Source organism: Lutjanus erythropterus, chromosome 21 (genome assembly GCF_056507025.1).
Source record: "Lutjanus erythropterus isolate fLutEry1 chromosome 21, fLutEry1.hap2, whole genome shotgun sequence".
NCBI classification, from domain to species: Eukaryota; Metazoa; Chordata; class Actinopteri; order Lutjaniformes; family Lutjanidae; genus Lutjanus; species Lutjanus erythropterus.
This window is the reverse complement of record NC_139337.1, coordinates 24,072,090-24,093,154: the sequence shown is the minus strand read 5'-3', so window position 1 is coordinate 24,093,154 and position 21,065 is coordinate 24,072,090. Positions and strand designations below refer to the sequence as shown.

Below are 21,065 nucleotides of genomic sequence, written 5' to 3'. Positions count from 1 at the left end.
TGAAGCTGATGGATCTGATCTGTTTCTGACGGCACGTCAAAGCTTAAAATTAAAGGCTTGGACTACCTTCAACAAAACTCCCCATTTAAAGCTTATGATTACTTTGGTTTGGGTCTGTCAGCCTTTATCCTCAGACGCGAGATATGAATTCATTTTGTGTTAGGTAGCAGAGCCGCCGCGGTGTGTGTGCCGGTATGATGTGATAAAGCCTCATTGGTATTCTGATGAGCACGGTAGATAAAGCCTTCTCCACTTGCCCCGAGGGATTTGGGGGAATCCCATGGAGGTTTGTCCGCTGCTGTGGAGTGGTTGCGATTAGCATAAACGAGGCTAAATGTGATCCATGGAGAGCCGACGGGGCGGTCAGGAGGACATCCTTAATTATTGGTTATGCTTCAATGCCCTGGGGCTTCCAAAATAGCACTAATGTGTGTTTATCCCCTTAGATAATGAGCTGAACATACAGTTATTCCCTTTAGTTCTCATACATTTTTATTTCAGACATTAAGTTAACGATTTTATCCAGAGCAGTACATAAAAAAAAAAAAAATCTGCACTGGACAATTGTAGGTAGAAACAGACAGATAAAAAAATTGTTACCATTTTGGACACTAAAGGTCATATAATTTCTGGGAATTTCAAGGATGTAGCACATTTGCCACCCAGCCACTGGGCATGCACAAGACAGTGCATTACTAATTGTCCGTCCAGAGCCTGGATAAATGGGGAGGGTTGCGTCTGGGAGGGCATCGGGCATAAAAACCCTGTGCCAAATCAAATATGAGGATCATAAAATCAGATTCCCATGCCCGGTTTGCCAACAAGACACAGATGATGCTCTGGGGACAATTGATCAGCTGCGGCGATCCCCAGTTGGGTATCAGCCAAAAAAATGAAGAAGAAACAACCTGACGAGAGTGTTCTACAACTGAATATCTACTTTTAGGTCAGCAAAAAAAAACTTAAAGCTCAGACAGATTACTTGCAAGTTGCAGGGACATTGACCTCCAAATTGAATCTAGAAAGCAGTATCAACAACTAACAAAGAAGTATTTCAGTTTAGCATGTTTCCTTAATCTCTGATGACATATCATGTTCATTTTATGATTTAGTTCAGTAAATATGTTACCCATTTCTCCTTTAAATATTTCATAAGCATGTAGAACAATATTAAAAAGTAAATATATCATACACAACATAATTCTGCTATATTGGTAGGTATTTAATCTTCATGAAGCTTGCAGTTTTAAATGTGACCTTGTCCAGATTGTCATTGGACGTATGTATTTTGTTCCCCTGTATGCGCTGCTCTGTCATCTCCCTGCTCAGGCTGCATGACGGTGAATAAAGGAAGAACTGTAACAGTTCAGAAGTACAGCCTGACGAACCCTCGTTGATGGATGATTTTGCAGCTCCTATTTTTGGCTTCCTGTAGAGCCTCCAATTCGAAAAGTGCCACTGCCAGCTGCCCACTGATGATGCGACACAACCATCCCGGCTGGCTCACACACTTGCTTCATAGGCAGATTGTCGCCGTACATTCAAACCACATCATTCTCCATGTGCACGTAGAATGAGGTGACCCCTGGAAAAAAAAGATAAATATCCCACCCTCCACGGAGAGCAGCCCCCCCTCAGGATTGATCATGCAGGCAGGCTAGTGCATAAGCACTGATAGCCTGCGTACCGCACACTAAGTGCTCTGGTATGATTGATTAGGCTGGTAGACTCATGATGCATGTGCCTGAGCGATATTGTTCTTCTGGAATAGGGTCTTAGCTTATGGCAAAAACATAATGCAGAGTTTCATCAGCTGGAGTAAATGTAGTGATGTTTTTTTATTTCAGCAGTGTAACTTTAGATTCAGTGACAGCCACTCTGGCCCCTGTCCCCTGACATTGAGTCTAATAATGAATGATTGGTGGGACAAAGCCTGCATTGGATCAGTGCACAGGATCCTGCTTTGCAACATGATTTATTGATGTCCCTGATGGCATCAATGGAGGACTTCAACGAATGTCACCGGCTCCCTATGCATTCAAAAGAGCCCTAATTCAGCAGGTTTCCTGCATAAATTGCCCCTCCCTCCACACATCCTGAGCTTAGTTAATGGAAAACAGGTTGACGCCATCAGTCAAATAAATGGGGGCATAATCTCACAGTAATTCTGGGTGGGTGGTGTTTGTCTCCATGATATTAGCATGTGCTTTTCTGAGATGATCGGCTGGGTGATATAGATAGAGGGGGCAACAGGTTGGTGTGTGTGATAACGGAGAGAGCTGTGTGTCATCCTACAGTCCTGTAAAGCCTCAGTTTCCCAACGTGGGGTACAGGCAACAAAAATCACAGGAGGACCCCAAGGCTTTTTCTGCTCTGAGTTGATCAAAATTAAATTAGCACATTACAACTAAAGTCACAATTTATAAATGACTGTATACAGAGCTATTTAAAAACTATTTTTTTCTTTGTTTTCAATCAAAAATGGTTACGTAAGCCCAACCTCTGTGACCTCTCAAGCTGTGTGATAATGAATCATTATTGTTCTTTTAGTGAGGATGACTGTGTATCCACCTACTCTGTTGAGTTGTTAAAAGAAAATGTTAATCTTATACTAGAAAAGAGACATTTTCCAAATGAAAAGATTCTGAGAATTTAAACAATTTAATTGATGTTAATTTTGGACTGAATCAGCTTTGCAATTGATCACCTGTTCCTTTGGTGTGTGTGCACCAGCTGGTGGGGCTCAGCTTTTCATAGATACAAGCTCCAAGATAAAAAGATTGGGAACCACTGCTATAAAATATGAAGAAGAAGGACAAAACATTTAGTTCAGTGTCACATACTGTGACAAAAGAGTCATTAATTCTAGTTAGTCAATAAAATGTGCAGCTATTCTGCACATTTTATTGTTCATGCAGGAGCCACCAGTGGAAAATATCTTTGTCCAAAAGTGGACAAGTGCACACCATTGGATTTTTCAAGAAAAACAGACAAGTTCCTATTTCTTCTTCTACATGAACGCCAGGATGCTCGGTGTGCTCACAGCACCTTTCAATGGTCAAAGAATATAATATTCAGTGCCAATGTCAGACTCATCATGGTGCAAAATTCAAGAACCACAAAAGATAACTGAGACCAGAGAAAATAAATGAGGCATTGGCAGATTTGAGGAGGAACAGTGTGATTTGTCAAAATCGCCGTCACTAACAGTCACTGGTATATTCGCACAGATGTGTCTGTCCTCATTTGCTCCTAAAACATGAATGCTTTCTGTTTTCTTTAGTCCTCTCTGACAGTAAACTGAATATCTTTGGGATGTGGACAAAACAAGGCATTTGAGGATGTCATCTTGGGCTTTTAGTACAATACATTTTATAGACCAAACAGTTAACTGATTTAGCGAGAAAATAATCAACAGATTACTTAGCTATGAAAATAATTGTTAGTTGTAACCATAGCTGGGTACGTCACCTATAGCCAATATATTCGACCAATCATCCAACCCTAGAAAACAGCAATCTGTTTTTAGTTGTAGCCAAGAAATTAGCCATCCACAGCCAATTGCCTACTCTGAGGATGAGTTTGTGGAGACATGCTGCAGGCTACAGAAATTGTAAGCCACAACAAATGGATGGTTCATTAATTGTGAATATTTTCAGAATGTACTTGTACTTATTTACACTAAAAGAAAGGGGGAAAATGGAGGTGTTGTTATTTTTAGGTAATACAATGGTCTGTACTGGTAATACTGGTCTGGCCCACTTTTTAAGTCCTTTATGCCTTTATTGGGTTGTACAACTGAAGGATAGGAAAGGGGGAAAAACAGTCTGAATCCTCTGCAGTGGTCATGTGTTTGCTGCCTGTTGTCCACTGACTAAGTACACGAGGCACACACTCGACCAGCTGAGCTACCAGGCTGCCCCTGGTTCGTTCCACTTGAGATCGAATTTGGCTGGATATGGTTCATGAACTAAAAGGAGTTGACACCCCTGGCACGCAGTGAAACGACTTGTGAGCAAAGACTTAGAGAATTCTTGTGTGTTCGCCTCCTCTTCTGCGTCATCACTACTGAAAATGGACTGGCTCTTTCTGTGGGTGTTTTTTGTGCTTGTGAGAAAATATCATGTCAGGCCAAAAACAGCCAACGGGCACAATGGTGTAAAAATCGTGCTGAGTAGACAAGAGTTGCTGAGCAAGATGAATGTTTTTTTTTTAAAAAGTGCCTCCATATTCTCCTATCTCTTACACCTTCTTTTCCTTTTAATGTCCTTTTTGGTCCTTGGTCTAATGTGTCTAATCCAACCTTTTTGCTTTCATCCATGTCTTATCAATGATGAAACACCCACACATGTGCCTCTCTTACTCCCACTACACCTCTGGCCTCCTTCCTGCACATTTTCCCACCCTGTCCGACCTTGCTATTCTTCCCCTTTTCCATCCAATTTTCTCATGTTCTTCCCAGTGCTTCAACTCAATAATGGATGTTCATAAAGCTCAATTCACTTCTGGAGCCTTTTCAATCATTTCTCTGGTTAATTCACTCCCTGTGCACCTGCTTCTCCGCTGCATGTCTTTGTGGAGGCAGGGCCGGTCTCTCTGTCTGCGTTCACACTGCTTACACTCTCACTCCATCAGCCAGACACCCAACCGTTGTGACAAATTACACCCATTTGCTTCAGTGTGCAACACAGTGCACGTGTAAAACACAAGGATACACATGTAATCCCTGCACACACACACAGGAATTCAGCAATATAACATATACTATATAGGCCAAAATGGATGGATTTCTTCTTCACGTTGCCACAGTGTCATGGCTGACCGCCACGATTAGCATGTTTCAGAGAAAAATTAAGAAGCTGTTGCTGCTTGGCACCACTTGTCTCCATTTCTTTTTGCGATTCATGCAGCCGAAGGCACTAAAACATCTCCTCATTAGCTCTAAGAGCCTGTTTACACCTGCCATCAACATGCATCTTGGGTCTACTGATCACAAGGATGCAGCTCTAAGTACGTCAGTTCACACTTGGCATTACAATGTGTCTCCACATGCATCTCAAGTGACCGCTTGTGATCAGATCTCACTTCCCCGCTCTATATGCAAATAAACACGTACCTACATCATTTCCATTTGGAAAGACGATGTGTGTTGTTGTTTTTAGCTGGCGTCACAGCAGCCAACACACTCCACAAACTGACACAACGCTTTTAACTCAAAAGATAGAAACAACTTAATGCTGAACATTTGCAGAATTTATAAGAAAATCCCGAATGAGAAAGACTTTGTGATAGATAGTGTTTCATAAAATTTTAATTCTAACTCAGAATTCAAACAGTTAGGTGATTTTTTACAGAAGCCTGGGGACTTTCTCCAAGGGCAACAAAGAAGTAGCCTATATTGTTACAATTTATTGTTTTTTGTAAAATTTGACACATTTACTATGAATTAAATGTTGTCTTCTTTCATAACTTTAGTGCAAATGGTGAAAGCATTTGAAACAGTGTGTTTAAGCAACTAGCTGCTAAATGTTGGCAGGTAGAAGCACAGTGATCCTGTGACAAACTAACACAACATAGGCCACATTCAGACAGAACCAGGCGTTGCAGCATTTAGCCGCAGGGTTGTGTGGCAGTGGGTGTGTGTGTGTGTGTAAGAGGGTGTTTATTTGTGCTGACAGCGTAACCCATCCAGTCTGTACCTTGATTGCCAACAGCCGCACACTTTTCCTTTGTCCTTCTCTCTTTGAAACACACAGGCGCACGCCAAAGTCAGCTTCGTGGTGTTGCTATTTTGCAGCATAAACTGCAGACAGACGCAGAAATTTGTGTTGGGTACCTGAAATAAACCAAGCGAGGACAGAACTGTAGTGTCATCATGAACTCCACATGAATAGCACCCGTTTTCAGTGATTTTTCATGCTGACTGTAGAGAGAGTCTAATCACTGGCTTGTGATTGGTCACCCAGTTTCTCAGCTGTGGTTCTTTTTGTTTGTTGTTGTTGCTGCGGCGCCCGATTCTGTCTGAATGCATCACACTTAATGACGCCATAGGGGTTTTGTTAAGTTTACAAAATAACTCCTCACTCAATAACTCTCAAAATTATGTGATTTTTTTTTAAGGGAGTCTGAAGGATGTTGCTGTTAATAGTTCAGTGGTGAATTCAGTTCACAAAGAGCTGCTGCTTGTCTTGGCAGGTCAGAGAGCCCAAACACGTTATTTGCATTACAGTGAACCAAATGGAAATCAGACGGCTGTTTCATGTGGACTCATAGAACATCAGTTGAGTAGGCTGTCCTTCAGTTTGGATCAGGAACCATTGCATAGACACATATTGCTCAAAAAAACGCAGTCGCAGTTTTCTACCCCTCGAGTTCGTGCACAACACACTCACACTGAATTCCCTTGTTATTATGACCTTAATAATGAGATACTGTTATTCTTACTAAAGTCAAACAAGGAGTATCACTGAAAACTAACAAGAAGTCAATACAGCATTTGATACAGAATCTAAAAGCCTGTGTTAACCTCAATATATATTCAGCACTAATAAATATACAAGCAGCGAGATGTCTGAGTGCAAACGTACTTAAAAAGCAGATTCTCCTCTTTAACATTTTAGATGCAATCTTTAATAAAATATGATTTGACTAAACTGCAAAGTCCCCGAATGAATATTAATCTCCATGTTACAGATCAGGGAGAAACGACATGTTTCTGATCTCCTGGACAAATCAGAAGAATATGTTCCTGTTTGTGTGTGTGTGTGTGCCACAGCATTTAGTTTACTCATTTCTGATGTAACTTTGTTTCTCAGGGGAGTGTGGGTGCCATGTTTTATTCAGTAGGAGCAGGCTGCCGGGTTGCCAGGTTGTGATAGCCAGGTTTCGGCACAGATTGAAGGTATGGCTGAAGACAGACAGAGGTGGAAAGTAACTGTGTACAAATACTTTGTTACTGCACTTAAGCAGCTTTTTCAGATATCTGACAATTTTTATCTGTACCTTCCACTCTTATATTTTCAAAACATTAATGCATTTGAAGACAATTGTTGATTATTTTTGATTATTTATTTCAGAGCCTGTACTTTTTCACTTTTACTTGGTTAAATAAGTTGAATCTGTACTTCTACTTGAGTCAAGTAGTAGTTTTGCCACAGCATTGTTAACATCTACACTCTTCCTTTATTATCTGGTTTATCTACTTTATTGCATTGAAAAATATAATTATTCCTCTGAGGTACATTTGCTATCTTAAAAGTTAGTATTTGATATATTGTACCTATGATTTTGCTATTTATTATTTAGACATAATTCATTCTTTGGTCTTGTTGTTTCTTCAGTAGAGAATAATTTATGTTTTGTGAGCATCTCAAAGGGCCTTATCCTCTAAATCTGTCCTAATGTGACGACTGTTCACATTACCGATGGTCAACAATAGCCCAGATACTTAAGCTTTGATAAGTTGGATCTGTCTGTCTTCCATTTCCCTGCTTAAAGGATCATCTTAGGAGAGACGAGCAGTCATAAATCAAGGATGGCCATGTGTGTTATCTCCTCAGATATGGGTCTGGAGTGGGCTCCGTGGATTAGAGACGTGACAGGCTTGGTTAATGGAAGACAGGGCTTGGACCCTCTATCCTGGTAGTCTGTGTGATTGAGTATGGAGGAAAATGATTAATGATTCAGAGGCTGAGTTTAAATAGTCAGTGCTTTGGGGTTCTACTGTGGTGTATTTTAAATCCCCCCGCTGAACAAAGAGGAAACAGGATGGAGAAGCTTTTCTACGGCGAAGAAATTTGAGATTATTGATATTGACTGTTGCCTGGGTGATTCTCTAAAATATTATGTCCCTTTCTACTTGTTTTCTTTTGTACAGCTTTCTTTTCTCACCTCGTCTAACATCTCGTTCTCTTTTGCTCCGCTTGGAAGTGGAAACTTGGTTTCCATAGTTACTGAGGGAGCACCACAGTCAAACGATGGCCACAACATCTAGGTCACGTTGACGGCTTTAAACTCTCTTTTCTCTGACTCTGTAATTTTTGGGTGTTTTTATGAATGCCAAATAAGGTACCCTTAATCACTATGCTTAATTCTCTCCCTCCAAAGATTACAAAGACCTCCTGAATACCCAACTCTGTGCATCCAGATATTTAAACCATTTCTTTGTCTGTTTGATGTCGGTGCCCTTTTTGCTTCTTGGAGGCTTTTCTTAGACTGAAGCAAGACATCTGTGTGTGTGTGTGTGTGTGTGTGTGTGTGTGTGTGTGTGTGTGTGTGTGTGTGTGTGTGTGTGTGTGTGTGTGTGTGTGTGTGTCTGTATCAATATGGAAAATGCTTTAGAAGACTTCTATGTCTCATACTATGACACATTTTTTCTCGTATTACATAATTCTAACTAAGTATGACTCAAACATTATGTATGTTTTTATAAGTAAGTACTCATTTTACACACATGTACTGGAGATTTTGTATTTGGTTTGACTGTACATGTTATATTACATGCACGTTTCAGATAAAACATTTAAGCATTTAGTATAAAATTATCTTGGCTGTATCTTTTCTATATGGGCAAATTTGTCTAGTAGGGTTGGACAATAATACCCCCAAAATATTTCAATATGGCATTGACAATATACTGCAGACTATCTGTAGTATATGACTTTGGATTGGTCTTGTTCTACGTTTTTCTTATTTTCAAAATATCTTATGAAAAGGCCAAAAGCAGCAATGACTTGACTAAAGGGTCTGTGTATCCAAAGCTTAAACTTATTCCTCCTTGACCTAAAAAACACAACAGTGCGCCGTACTGTTGCACAAGGTGTGATGTTCCTTTATTACCGTGATCACATAAACTGTCCTGCAGCCATAAACACACAGTAGCAAACCAAATATGCATGACTCCTCAGCTGAAAATAGTCCCTAATTAATGCACTATTTCTTCCTGTGTGGAAAAAGTTTGCCAAACAGAGCCCAGCTGTCTTAGGAAGTTTCTGAGCCGTTTTAATTTACATCTTCATTAGGAGCGAATGGCCTCGAGGCTGAGTGTCACGGACAGGTTTGAGAAGTGAGAAAGCATCAGAAAGGGACGGGCCTAAACCAGTGTCGGCTTTGGTCTTTTCATGCCATTCGAAGATCTGAAAATTGTAGAATATTTCCAGCTTTATCCTTCATACACTAAACCAGTAAAGTAAAAAATAAAATGCAAAAATGTGTCAAAACAACCTTGAGCTTGAAAACATGCCATATAACCTTGTTCAGACAGGAATTTTGATTATGTTAGCTTCGCGTTTAATGCATGTTCTGCTCTCAGCTGAATGCGTAGAGACCGCCCGCTGGGAGCTCTGTTAATGCGTCACATTAGCTGTGTTTAACAGTGTCAATAAGGGATGGAGGGGAGGGAGCAAAGGGGAAATTAATAAGCCTTTGCACGTTCCTCCCTCTATGACTTTTCTTGCTGTCTGGATAACATAATAGGACCGATATTCCCCACAGGCACCTGCTAATGACTTGTCACTACTCAGCCTCCTTATGGGACTGAGCCGGAGAAAGTGAATCTGTCAGGCTCTCTGAGATGGTTTTAGCATGTTAAGTGGGCTATTTGGACGCTATGACTGCTGCTGTAAAAATATCTTTACAAGTCATTATTTTGTGTGGTATTGACAATTTAACTGTCTGTAGATGCATTTTGACTTACTTATTTGTTCAGAAAACGTGTTTATTCAGTCTGCTGACATGTTCTTGGCTGGATCTTAATAACAAAGACACCTTATTTCAAAGTGCTGAAAACGATCAAAGCTTTTAAAACTCCATTGGAAAAGTATGAATACATCTAATCCTATTGTGACTTGCCTGATTTTTAGACCGAATTCTAGACACTGAATTACCTTTTTCGGTGTTATCTTGAGATTAGAATCAAATAATTGCTTGTTATTTTATCATCTCAGTGAAGTAACAAAGCAGCTTTGTTTGAACTCTGCATCTGAAGGCAGAGACATCCTCGCAGTCCTGACTGCACAGTGGAACTCGTCTAGTGAATAATGCAGTTAATAAAGCGCTCACCTAGTTAAACTAGGTGAGTGACGAACACAGCGGTTCAGTAGATTAAAGGCTGAGGAGCATAATGAATGCAAGACAAGGCTACGCATCTCCTCTCAACACCTGAGCAGTCAATTACAGCCGCCGGGCTGCACGCTCATCTAGCCTTGTGTAACAAGATCATTAAGAGAAATTGTCTTTAGGCAGGCAGATATGTTGAGAATACACTCTTATTTACTTCGCCTACAAATGAAGAGATTTACTATTTTTTGGGTCACAAATTGTGTGCATTTTCATTATCCGAAAGCTGAAAACGTTAACAGTCCATTAATCAATAATAATAAATAAGACACAAAAGTATATTTTTCTCATTTCGAGTTTTATTTAAACGTTTCTAGCATCACATTAGTTTTGTGAAACATTAATTAGTGAAGCACAAACAATTTAAACGGACAGAATAATGAAACAACACTTTCTCGAAGCAGCTGCCCGTCTGTCTCGTTCTGCTAATCAACACTCTCAGGTGATGCTGCTGTAAATTATGTGTTTGAACTGTTTGCACAGACTTGAGGTGAACAGTGTCGTCACACAGTTTGATCTCCTTAACCACCTTTTTGTCTATTTTCACTGTAACTAACCAGGAGTAATGACACTACAAACTCTGGCTGTGTGTGCAAATAATAGATGTAAATAGATGATTTTGACAGTTTTGGTCACAGGGCGTCCCGACCGAGGAAGACGCATGCTGATCCAAAAGTCCTGTGCTGTTTCACCCCTAGTTAATGCACATCTTTCTTAGAATAAAACCCTCTTTCAGAATGTAAAATAGTCCAAATTTGTGCAAAGGTGCAAAAGTGAACATTTTTTTCATTGACTATTTGAAAATGTTGATTCAATGTTCAGATGTAAACCATATTTCACTGGGATTTGCAACAATGACATTTGTCTGCAAATAAATAGCCTCTGAAAAATAGCCTATCATCACTTTGGAGCCTAACCAAGAAACTACATCTAAAAATCTGCCCTACACAGGACTCACACCCAAATTTACTTGTTTAAACTTCGCTGTTGCTCTTTATACTCCCAGTGCATATATCCTGGAGTAGTCGAAGTTGTAAGTAGTATGCTGAAGTACTTGAGTTTGGCTACACCAAGAAGCAAAATGTCTTTCTTTTACATGAAGAACCTCTCCAATTATAATGTCCTGAAAGCTTCCCGCTGGCAGCGCACAGTCTGTACAGTTCATATATATGACATTTTATATGAAACATTGAATACATTGAAATTATGTCTTTGTGTGGCAAAATGTGTCACCTCGCAGTGCAATATGACTTTGGGGAAATGCTTTCACATTTATATCATCTCTCTTTCAACCTACAACTGAACACATCATCAAAGTTATTTGGTTTTTGTAACATGTTGATGTTGTAACCACATTTTTGCTGGTTGAAAAGAGGTAAAATGAAGCCTTAGATGTTCAGACCGAATATCAAATAATTTTCAACAAGCAGTCAGTGTTGAAATCCTGGTTGGTGCTCACTGGCTTACAAGGAAATGATCCAGTAATTCATGAAGCTAAAAAGGATATTCTTCGTCATCATGCACTAATCATCAGCTTTCTTTCTGTTTCTCTGCAGGTGTTCTAGCATTCCTAGCACTGTCAGTAGGACTGGTGTCATCAGCACAGGAGCTGTACCACAGCCAGACATCCCAGGACCCTGTCTCCATGGCAGCCGCCCACAGCAGCCCCCTGTCTGCCCCCAAACCTCCATCCCAGGACTGGCATCAGGAGGGCTCCAGTAGCGGGGAATGGTCACCCAAAGGAGGCATTCAACCTACAAACATCATCCTCCCTACTGTCGCCCTCCACCCTTTGGCCTTGGTTCACACAACCCAAACCTCCAGCCTGGCTCATGACGACACAAATACCATCACCCTAAACACTGTGAGCACTGAGCGTCATGTGTATCAGCCCCTGGAGCCGAGCTCTGATATTGTAAACCACATGCACAAATCGGTCAGGGTACCTCAAGTCCATAACCCAGTCACTGTCAGCACTAGCCAGGCCAGCAGCAGCAGCAGCAGCAGCAGCAGCACAGAGCTCCCAAATATAGATGTGGAATCTACTGCCAGACGGGCTTCAAACCCCCTGGCTCTCATGTCCAGCTCTGGATTAGACAGAGGAGACACACTCGCTGCACACCACGTAGAGCCTCAGAAGCTGAGTGTGGAGGAACCCACCGAACCTGGCCGGCAGGATGTTCCAGATCTCTTCATTTCCTCTCCGTCACTGGATGCTGACCCAGCACTAGGTCTGAAACTCAGGGAGCACGCTCACCACGCCATCACCCTGAGAGAGGTGAACGCTGCGAACGAGCCCCCCACTGATGGACTGGTGACAGAGCTGAAGGTCGGGTCTGTCACTTTAGTCCAGACCCCACCAGAGAATCTAACTTCCACTGGGTCCCCTCCAGCCCTGTCCACTGAGCCCAGCCTCAAGACACAGAGTCCAGCAAATATCCCAAACAACCACACTGCAGCCAACAAGGCCACCACTGAGGAGGTTCGGGTGGTCCAAGCTAATGGCACAGACAATAATGTCCCTCTGGGACACCAGTTGGGGAATGTAACAGAGTTTGGAGGGCTGCTGTCCAACAGCAGCTCAATGGAGGGGAACAACTCGGAGCCCGCAGACAGGGGAAACTTCCTGAACAGACAGGTGCCTGCCACCACCCAGGACCCCTGGACGCCCGACAACAGCTCAGGCCCCACTGTTGACTCCCCGCCGTCCCGCATGACCATCTGCTTGAGCAGGATGGACATTGTGTGGATCGTGCTGGCCATCAGTGTGCCTGTGTCCTCATGTTGTAAGTAATGTCACAGCAGCTTGAAGAGGGTGAATTTAATGAATGTAAAAAATAGGGCCGCACAATTCGTTGAAATATTATAAAATCACAGGCTATCAGATGTAACTGTCTAGCTAACGATTGATGTAGATTGCATTAACTAACTTGAGGGCGTAATTTAGGATAGGTCAATTACAGATTTTTTGTGTTTGAAGATAGCTGGAATCATTCAAGATAATGTAACTACAGAACTAGAATATTTAACATAAGTCTAGCGTTTTTAGATCTGTTAATATGGAAATGTGACGTATTATAGCTTTAACACACAGCTATGAGAGCGCTCAATCAATCTTCTCATCTAACTCTCGGAAAGAAATCACTCGAGGTCACAGCTGAATCATTTCGTAATAACATGTTATGATTTACTCATTTCATCCCCTCACTTTTTGTCAACTCTCCTGGTTTACACTCGCCTCAGTATGTGATCTCCCTCATTTTTTAAAATGGTTCTTGACAGCCTCCAGACAGCCTTCAGGGCTTGATCTTGTTGCATTAAATTGGAGAGAGTGCAATAGCAAAATAACAGCAAGGAAGGAAGAGGGGTTTTTTTCACCTTAGGCAAAACACTAATAATTTTTTTTTGCATTTTGGTCTGCTGGAGACGCAAGGATTTCTTCCCCTTTGAAATTAAATCATTTTCTTGCATGATCTCTGAAAATTTCCTACTGAGAGACAGCTTTATTGTTTTAGATAGCTCAGAATTACTCCGAGGCACAGCAGCAGTAGCCGTTTCTAACAGTATTTTAGTGTGGATTTTATTTTTCCTTTCAACCACAATTTCCTCTCTCGGTGGCATGTTGTCGTGAAACATGACAGCCTCTACCTGAGCAGCCGGTGTGGGCGCTCTTGGAGCCTATTTGAAGCAGCAGCTCCTCCAGTACCCGTACTAACCCTCGCTTTCTTCTCCTTGTCTGTGCCCGCTCTAGCTGTGCTTTTGACGGTGTGCTGTATGAGGAGGAAGAAGAAGTCGTCAAGTCAGGAGAACAACCTCAGCTACTGGAACAACGCCATCACCATGGACTACTTCAGCAGGCACGCTGTGGAGCTGCCCAGAGAGATACACACTCTGGAGAGTGAGGTACAAACTACTGGCACACTGACTCTATTAGAGTGCAGCGCTGCACACACAGAAGTGGAGGGACATTTACTTGATGTTTCACCATCAGTCAGCAGAATGCTTTTAATGAGTACGGAAACAACAAGAGGATCCATGTCCTATCTCGCCTGTCAGCAAGCCTCGGGGCCTGCTGGAGTGCACTTGAGCATGACACTGTATTACTACGATTTACAGGGATGCTGCTGGGAACAAGCAAAAAGAGAATTTTCCTGCAGGGTATCTATTAAAGGGACAGTTCATCCCCAAATCAAAAATACGTATTTTTCCTCTGGCCTGCATGCCTTTTTATCCATCTGCACTCAACAAAAATATAAATGCAACATTATTTGCTCCCATATTTCATAAGTTGAGGTAAGAAAGCTTTTATGCGCACAAAAGGCTTATTTCTCTCAAACTTTGCTGACATAGTTGGCAGTCGAAGATTTGAATCATCATTCTGAGACCCTTCGGTTAACTGAGATTATTCCTGTTGAGCAGATGTTTTTTTCCTTTCCTTTCCTTCCTGAGAGAAGGTGAAACGAGTGCTTGGTAAACAAGGTTCATCATCTTTTTAGCTGCGTCACTGTACACAGATCAGTGCAATAGTATGACAAGCAGTAAACTACAAACCGAGTGTCTGAATCACCACAAACCACAAAACCAACTGTGATGAAAGCAGAGAAGAGTGATAGAAATGAAGCAGAGGTGATGCGCTGTCAGCCATTTACTTGTGCTCAGATTGTTATTAAAAGTGTCGGACAACATTATTGCCAGGATCGCTACAGTGACAGAGCTTTTTTAAAGAGTAAGATACAGCTGTTTCATTGCTTTGACCAACTAACTCCCTTTCAAAAACTCTCATTTTTCCGCTTTAGTCAAACTTCACTGAAACAAAATAAAACTCACCAAAAAACATTATGGTTTTGTTAAAATAAACCCTTGATTCATGAGTTGATGGAGTGTAAAGCATGCAGGGTAGGTGGTAAAACATACTCCTGTAGTTAGAGAAATTTAGTGTGGCGCTATAATGAAATAAAAAAACATGTAATATTTTTATTATATGGCCAAAACTGAACTGACTGAAGAATGTCCAGGCAGCCCTACAAATTATTTTAAAAAATCTGTGTTAGAGATCTGATTAGACAGCAGGGTTGTTGTACAGGTGTGACTTGGACTGGTCACAATAACAGGGCACTCTCAAATGTGCAGTTTTATCCTGAAAAAAAGACATTTATTATGCACTAAACTATGGCTACTTCACATAGGGCTCCACATACCTTTTTTTCACAGGAGGGCAAATTCATGACCTGTCCTACTCTGCCTCTGATTAGTATTTTCCACCAGTACATGAATGTATAAACTGTGAAATTCTGTGATTTTAGTTTGGTTGGTGGCTGGTCAAACATTTTTAAGTGCGGGTTGCTCTACAGTGGACATTTGGACGCACGTTATATTTCAAAAGTCTTGCCTTTATAGATTGATTACAATAGATTATTAGTCAGAATGTCAAGAATATATGTAGAGAGCTGTTTAGATATTCCTTTTAAATGTAGGAGCTATATACAAAATAACAAACAACTCTTAATGCATGATGCATTGATTGTACAGCACTCTGGTCTAGTGTCATTTTTAAAATGTGCACTATCGATAGATAGGATTGGCTTTTTGATTGATTGATTCCAATTAACAATATTTGTCAGTCTCATGAGCCTATCTATTGTGCACTTAGTGCCATCTTATCATCGATAGTGTTTGTCTGTTTGGCATGCTGCATGTTGTTATGGTCCCTAAAATATTTAATTATTTAAGATGAAAGAAGCTTTTTAGTCTGATGTTTGTGTGCAAACTCTTGTAACATATAAAATCTCTGAGCTGACAAATGCTGCCAGTCGGCTGTTTTTGCAGTTGAGATTGTGAATTTTCCCATTATTTTTTTAGTCGCTCCGCTGTATATTTCTGCCAATTTTCAAATAATATTTGGTGTCTGTTATAGTGATAAAAAAATGACAGGATAAGATCTGGATTAAGTGCATCAATTTGTGTTAAATGCAGTGCATTACAGCACCATCTAGTGGAATTGGCAGGATATAACAATGGTATCATTTTCCCAATTTTGCCATCCACTGCATGCTCTCTCACATATAATTCTGAGGGACCATTGCTTTGTTCTGTTTGCATGTTTTTGCCACCTTCTCCCCAGTGACCATTTCACTGTGTGTCCTTTTTTGTTCCTCTTCCATCGCTCGTTTTGCATGCCTCTGCCGCCTGTGGTTGGCAGCGTCAGGAGAGGGAAGCCGAGGGTGGATCCTGTGTGGGATGCCCCTGGTGACACCCAGGTGTTGTTTTCCCTCTGCTTTACCTGTCTCTGTAGAGCAGCAGTCTCATTTAGCCTCCCTGGTGCTCTAAATGACAGTGCTCTGGGAGAAATGATCATAAAAGCCCTAAAATGATTTGATTTGATTGGATCGTGCTGATAAATTTGTGCTGATTGATTTCTGCTATAAAACAGATAATTTTGTTTCTCACACCTCCCTCCAGCACTGACTTATTACTGCTGACTCACCATCAGCAACCGCTTCTACATCACCCACCCCCCTACATGAAGTCCCCCTGTTGTTGCCTCGTTTCTTCTGAGTCATCCCTCCCTTTTGTCTCTGCGCTCGCTCGTGAAGCTTTTACATCTTACCCTCCGCCTCCTTCTGTATCTCCGCTCATCTAGCTTTGTCAGATATCTTTGTTCACCATCTCCTTAAAAGCCCTGGGGTGCACCAAACCCATATTTTATTCCTTCCACACTAGACTGTGTGCTCATTGCCTGTAGTGTGACTTAGACACAGTAGACTGCAGCTAATGGTGAAGCCCTGAAGCGCTGATCGTGAATCACAGCTGTTGTTTAACAGTTAGGCCTCCTCTGCTAAATTTCTTCGGTTGCACTTTATTTTCACTGCACTAACACAACACAATAAGGCATTCTTTGTATCAAATTAGACAAAACTAGAAAAATGTTCTTTATTAGACAGTAGTTATACCCTGATTAGACACCAGACACCTAACAGTAGACTAATAAAGTGTAACAAGACATATTTTGTATCAAATTAGACAAAAGCTAGAAATAATAGTTTTTTTTAGCCAGTATTAAAACCTTTATTACACTTAATAATAGGATTTCTAGGGACACATTGAAATTGAACTGTACTGTAAACTAAAGTGCATAATTTCCCATGATTAGTCCCTCATTAGTCTTCATTTCAAGGTAATTTGGGACACATTACAACAGAACTGCACTGTAAACTAAAGTGTATAATTTCCCATTGTTAGACCCTTATTAGATTTTCTTAGAGGGTAATTGGGGACACACAACTGAACTGCAAGCTAAAGTGAAATCACATATCTGCTTCTTTGGCTGGTCCAGTACAATTAACAGAGTAGCCAAGACCCAATCAAATCCCAGTATTTGCCCACAGTATTACAATAAGTCTGTGCAGGAAGTAGCAAATATGTTATTTCACTTTAGTTTACAGTACAGTTCTGATGTTATGTGTTCTTAATTACACTCTAATAAAGTCTAATAAGGGTTTAATATTGTCTAAAATAAACACATATTACTTGTAGTTTTTGTTTAATTTGGTACAAAGTATGGCTTGTTACGTTTTATCAGTGTACTGCAAATTAAGTGCAACTAATTTTCCTTTATGTGTGTGTGTGCATTTGCAGGAGCACGACACCTGTCTACCCCCTAATGGAGACTACAGTGGCAGCAGCGTGGTCCTGGTGAACCCCTTCTGCCAGGAGACCCTCTTCATCAACAGAGACAAAGCATCTGCCATCTAGAGACAGAAAAAGAGACACACTGTTGGATCCTCCTCTTCTACTCCCCCTGCTGTTGTCGTCTATTTTATATATGTGGTAAATATTCAAGAGACTTTGACTTTATACTGTATATGACAAACACAAAGAGCAACCAGAAAGAAGAGTGACGTAAAACAGACACTATTTACTATGAGAATGCACCCGCATATTTTTCTGATGTACATTTTCTACAAAAAGGCTTAATTGTGATAAAAGGTTTTTATTGTCTTTATAAAATACAGAGTATATGTGGTTTTGTTTTCATTACAGTGGCTTGATGGTGAGTGCACTGTGGATGTTGCCACATGAAATCTGCTTTAGAGAGAGAGAAACGTGCTATGAAAACATTAAAGCTGTTCTTTGTAGTTTTATTTTTCATTTAAAATCAATCCCAAAATACTTATAGCCTGTTGAACTTGAATATAGCACCTATGTCTTGAGGGGGAAACAGCAATTCGTGGCAAAAATATTTGTGAGATCAGGGCCCATATTCATCAAACTGGGAATATACTTCTACATCTACAACCTCACCAGTAGATGCCACTAAATCCCACACACTGGTCCTTTAGAAAGAGCAAACTTTGGAGTAAAAATAGTTCTTTTCTTGCTAATAGTGAAGAATAAAAGGCATATTTATAAAGAGACTTATTCCTATATATGGGGTAAAGTAAGAGCAGCTATCAAGTGATCACATGATCAATAACATGGATGATCTGAGCAGGAGCAACCAATCAGAGACACAGATTTACTGTTAAGTACATCTGTCCCGCTGGTCATTCTTTGTTTTTAAATCCACCTACATTTTACTTTACGGAAGCTGAGAACAGCCATGCTCGCAATATTTTTTTTTGATGCCGTTATCTCAAGAATTATTAATTACTTCCTTATCTCTAGAAATCGAAGCTAATGTTCTTGTGATAATGGGTAAATTTATCTCAAAGAGGCAAAAGACGACAACAAGGTAATTTATCATGAGACGGCGTAGTTATGGAGAACTCAAAAGTTGATGTCTGCTTCGACCTTGATTGAATTACAGTCTGATGTATTTATCAGTCCTGGTAGGCCGATTACTTGATCTGACATTTGATCTGACATTTTCAGCTTTAATCACTTCCTACAGTTGTCAAGACGTCACCTATGCATGCTGGCATGGAAAGCCGCTAACATATATACATATATATATATATTATATGTAATGAGAGGAACTTTATAACAATAACTTGTAGTCTTGGGATAACGGCATTAAAAAATTAACGTTTTGATGTAACGTTTTGTTATCACTCACTGAAAAATCTGTAAAAACCATCTGTACACAGGTAGAGACTAGCTGGTGAGTGTAGCAGAGCATTTAGCAGCTAAAGCACCAGATGTTTCTCTCTGGAGTTGGTGAAGACCAAAAACAGAGTGAATATTGGACACGTAGCCAAGAGAAATACAGCTCCAAATGAATGATAATGTTTGCTAACAGGTTCAACATATCAACTTAAAAGCTGACGATATGTCAATGTGTGTTGACAGCTTGGTTCTGTTGCTCCCAAGTGGCCAAAAAATATATATATTTAAAGCAGTTTTAAAACTATTATAAACATTTTTAAAAGGGATTGAATAATAGGACGTTTGATTAAATGGAAACAAAATTAACTGGAAAGTTAACTGCAAATTTAAGCAGGAAAGAAATTCTGCTGCTGGTAGACAAGGTACATCAGAGAAATCATATAATAAGGAGAATTTTGAACTCAGAGATTGATAGATGGATGCATGGAAAGTGATTGCAAACAAAAATCAATGCCAACTTTATTCTTGTTGTGTGCACCCCTTCTGGTTACTTCTGAAGTTCTCTTAAATCTGAGAACAATGTCAAGTCATGAGAAATCAGCTATTTACCATAGCTTTTATTCTTAAGTTTGCTAGTAAAAGTGAACTTTAGCACAAATTTTGACTCATAGCAGTATGATAAATATGGGCCCAGGTTGATTTGAGCAGAATATTTGGACGATTTGGGGTTTACAACCTGCAGTTTTGACTGATTTGAAACGGTTTTCCCCCTCATGTGTCACCAGCTTCTCTTAAGAGGGACCACATAGATGTCTTAATTCCTTATGTTGGCCCTTTATATATCAGTATGCGTGCGTGTGAATGCCCTGTTTGTGCATGTAAGCATACAGTGTGAGCGTGACTTAAAAGTGGATGGATGAGGTCAAAATGTGCTGCCCCCCTCAACCAAATATCACTGTTACTTTAAGTCAAATAAGACTTTATATCACTTTTCAGCTCAGTTTTATCTGTTTCTCTGTGTGTCTGTCTGTCTGTGCCTCTGTATGTGTCTGTCTGTCTGTCTGTCTGTCTGTCTGTCGTCTGTACCGTGGAGTGGCTACTGGTTATATCCCAGTTCAAGAGAGAGTTTCTCAGCGCTGTAGGCAACATTAGACCAACCTTGCTACTGTAAATGTCTCCCTCCATAAAATACTGTGTTAGTCCATCAATGCAAACTGTGTTTGTTGAAATGTTGAATGATTGTGAAATTAGTTGCTGGACCACATTATACGTGTTAGAGGCTGTCAAAGATGTTGACCAATAAAAACACTGAGATAAATAATGTATGCTGAATATTTACTGTGAGCACATACAGAGGCGGTTTGATTAAAAAAAAAAAAGTGTGTTTGAATATTTTGTTGAATTATCGAACCTGTGGTCCTTCTATCATCTGTTTCACTTTGCATTGCTGCAGTTTTCTTCAATAATCGATGCTGCCTGCCTCTATCGTCGCTAAAGATTTTCTGCATTGTGAGATGTTGTTCTGAAGTCGCCGATTCAAAAAGGTGACGTGGAATAACGCGGTTAAACATATTGATATTTCCTGCATTGGATGCTCACAGCTGGGCTTCTTGTTTTGCACGCTCAAAAGTGGATATTTTACAAAGCGTTCAGTGGCACGGTGGAGCAGTGTTCAACATTATGTATTTTTTGTACTGTAGTATACACTGTACTTTTTACTGCTGAGCAATAAAACAAGGAAAAAACACACTGACTGATCTGTTTGTTTCATATATCCTCCTTAAAACAGTTTTTAACTTCATAATAATGATCAAAAATTATTATTATGTAACCTACTGTGCTTTATTGTTTTTAGATACAGCTTTGGTTTGCTTTGTGCGGGTCAAAATGGGTTCGGGCAGGTT

The 21,065-nt window shown here is 40.4% G+C and overlaps 1 protein-coding gene across 3 annotated transcripts in view; it reads left to right on the top strand.

Annotated features, from left to right (window-relative positions):
- The window catches only part of tmem108 (transmembrane protein 108), a 61,707-nt gene extending 40,797 nt beyond the window's left edge, over positions 1-20,910 (top strand). For 2 of the 3 annotated variants that reach the window (XM_084747544.1, XM_084747545.1), the window contains exons 3-5: positions 11,673-12,902; positions 13,868-14,019; positions 17,752-20,910. In XM_084747544.1, coding sequence (XP_084603670.1) covers positions 11,673-12,902; positions 13,868-14,019; positions 17,752-17,868 — 1,499 coding nt within the window. In that variant the 3' untranslated portion in view covers positions 17,869-20,910. Of the gene's footprint in view, positions 1-11,672; positions 12,903-13,867; positions 14,020-16,315; positions 16,374-17,751 lie in introns of all 3 variants that reach the window. The other variant, XM_084747546.1, reaches the window with a different exon arrangement.
- The last annotated feature ends 155 nt before the right edge of the window (positions 20,911-21,065 follow it).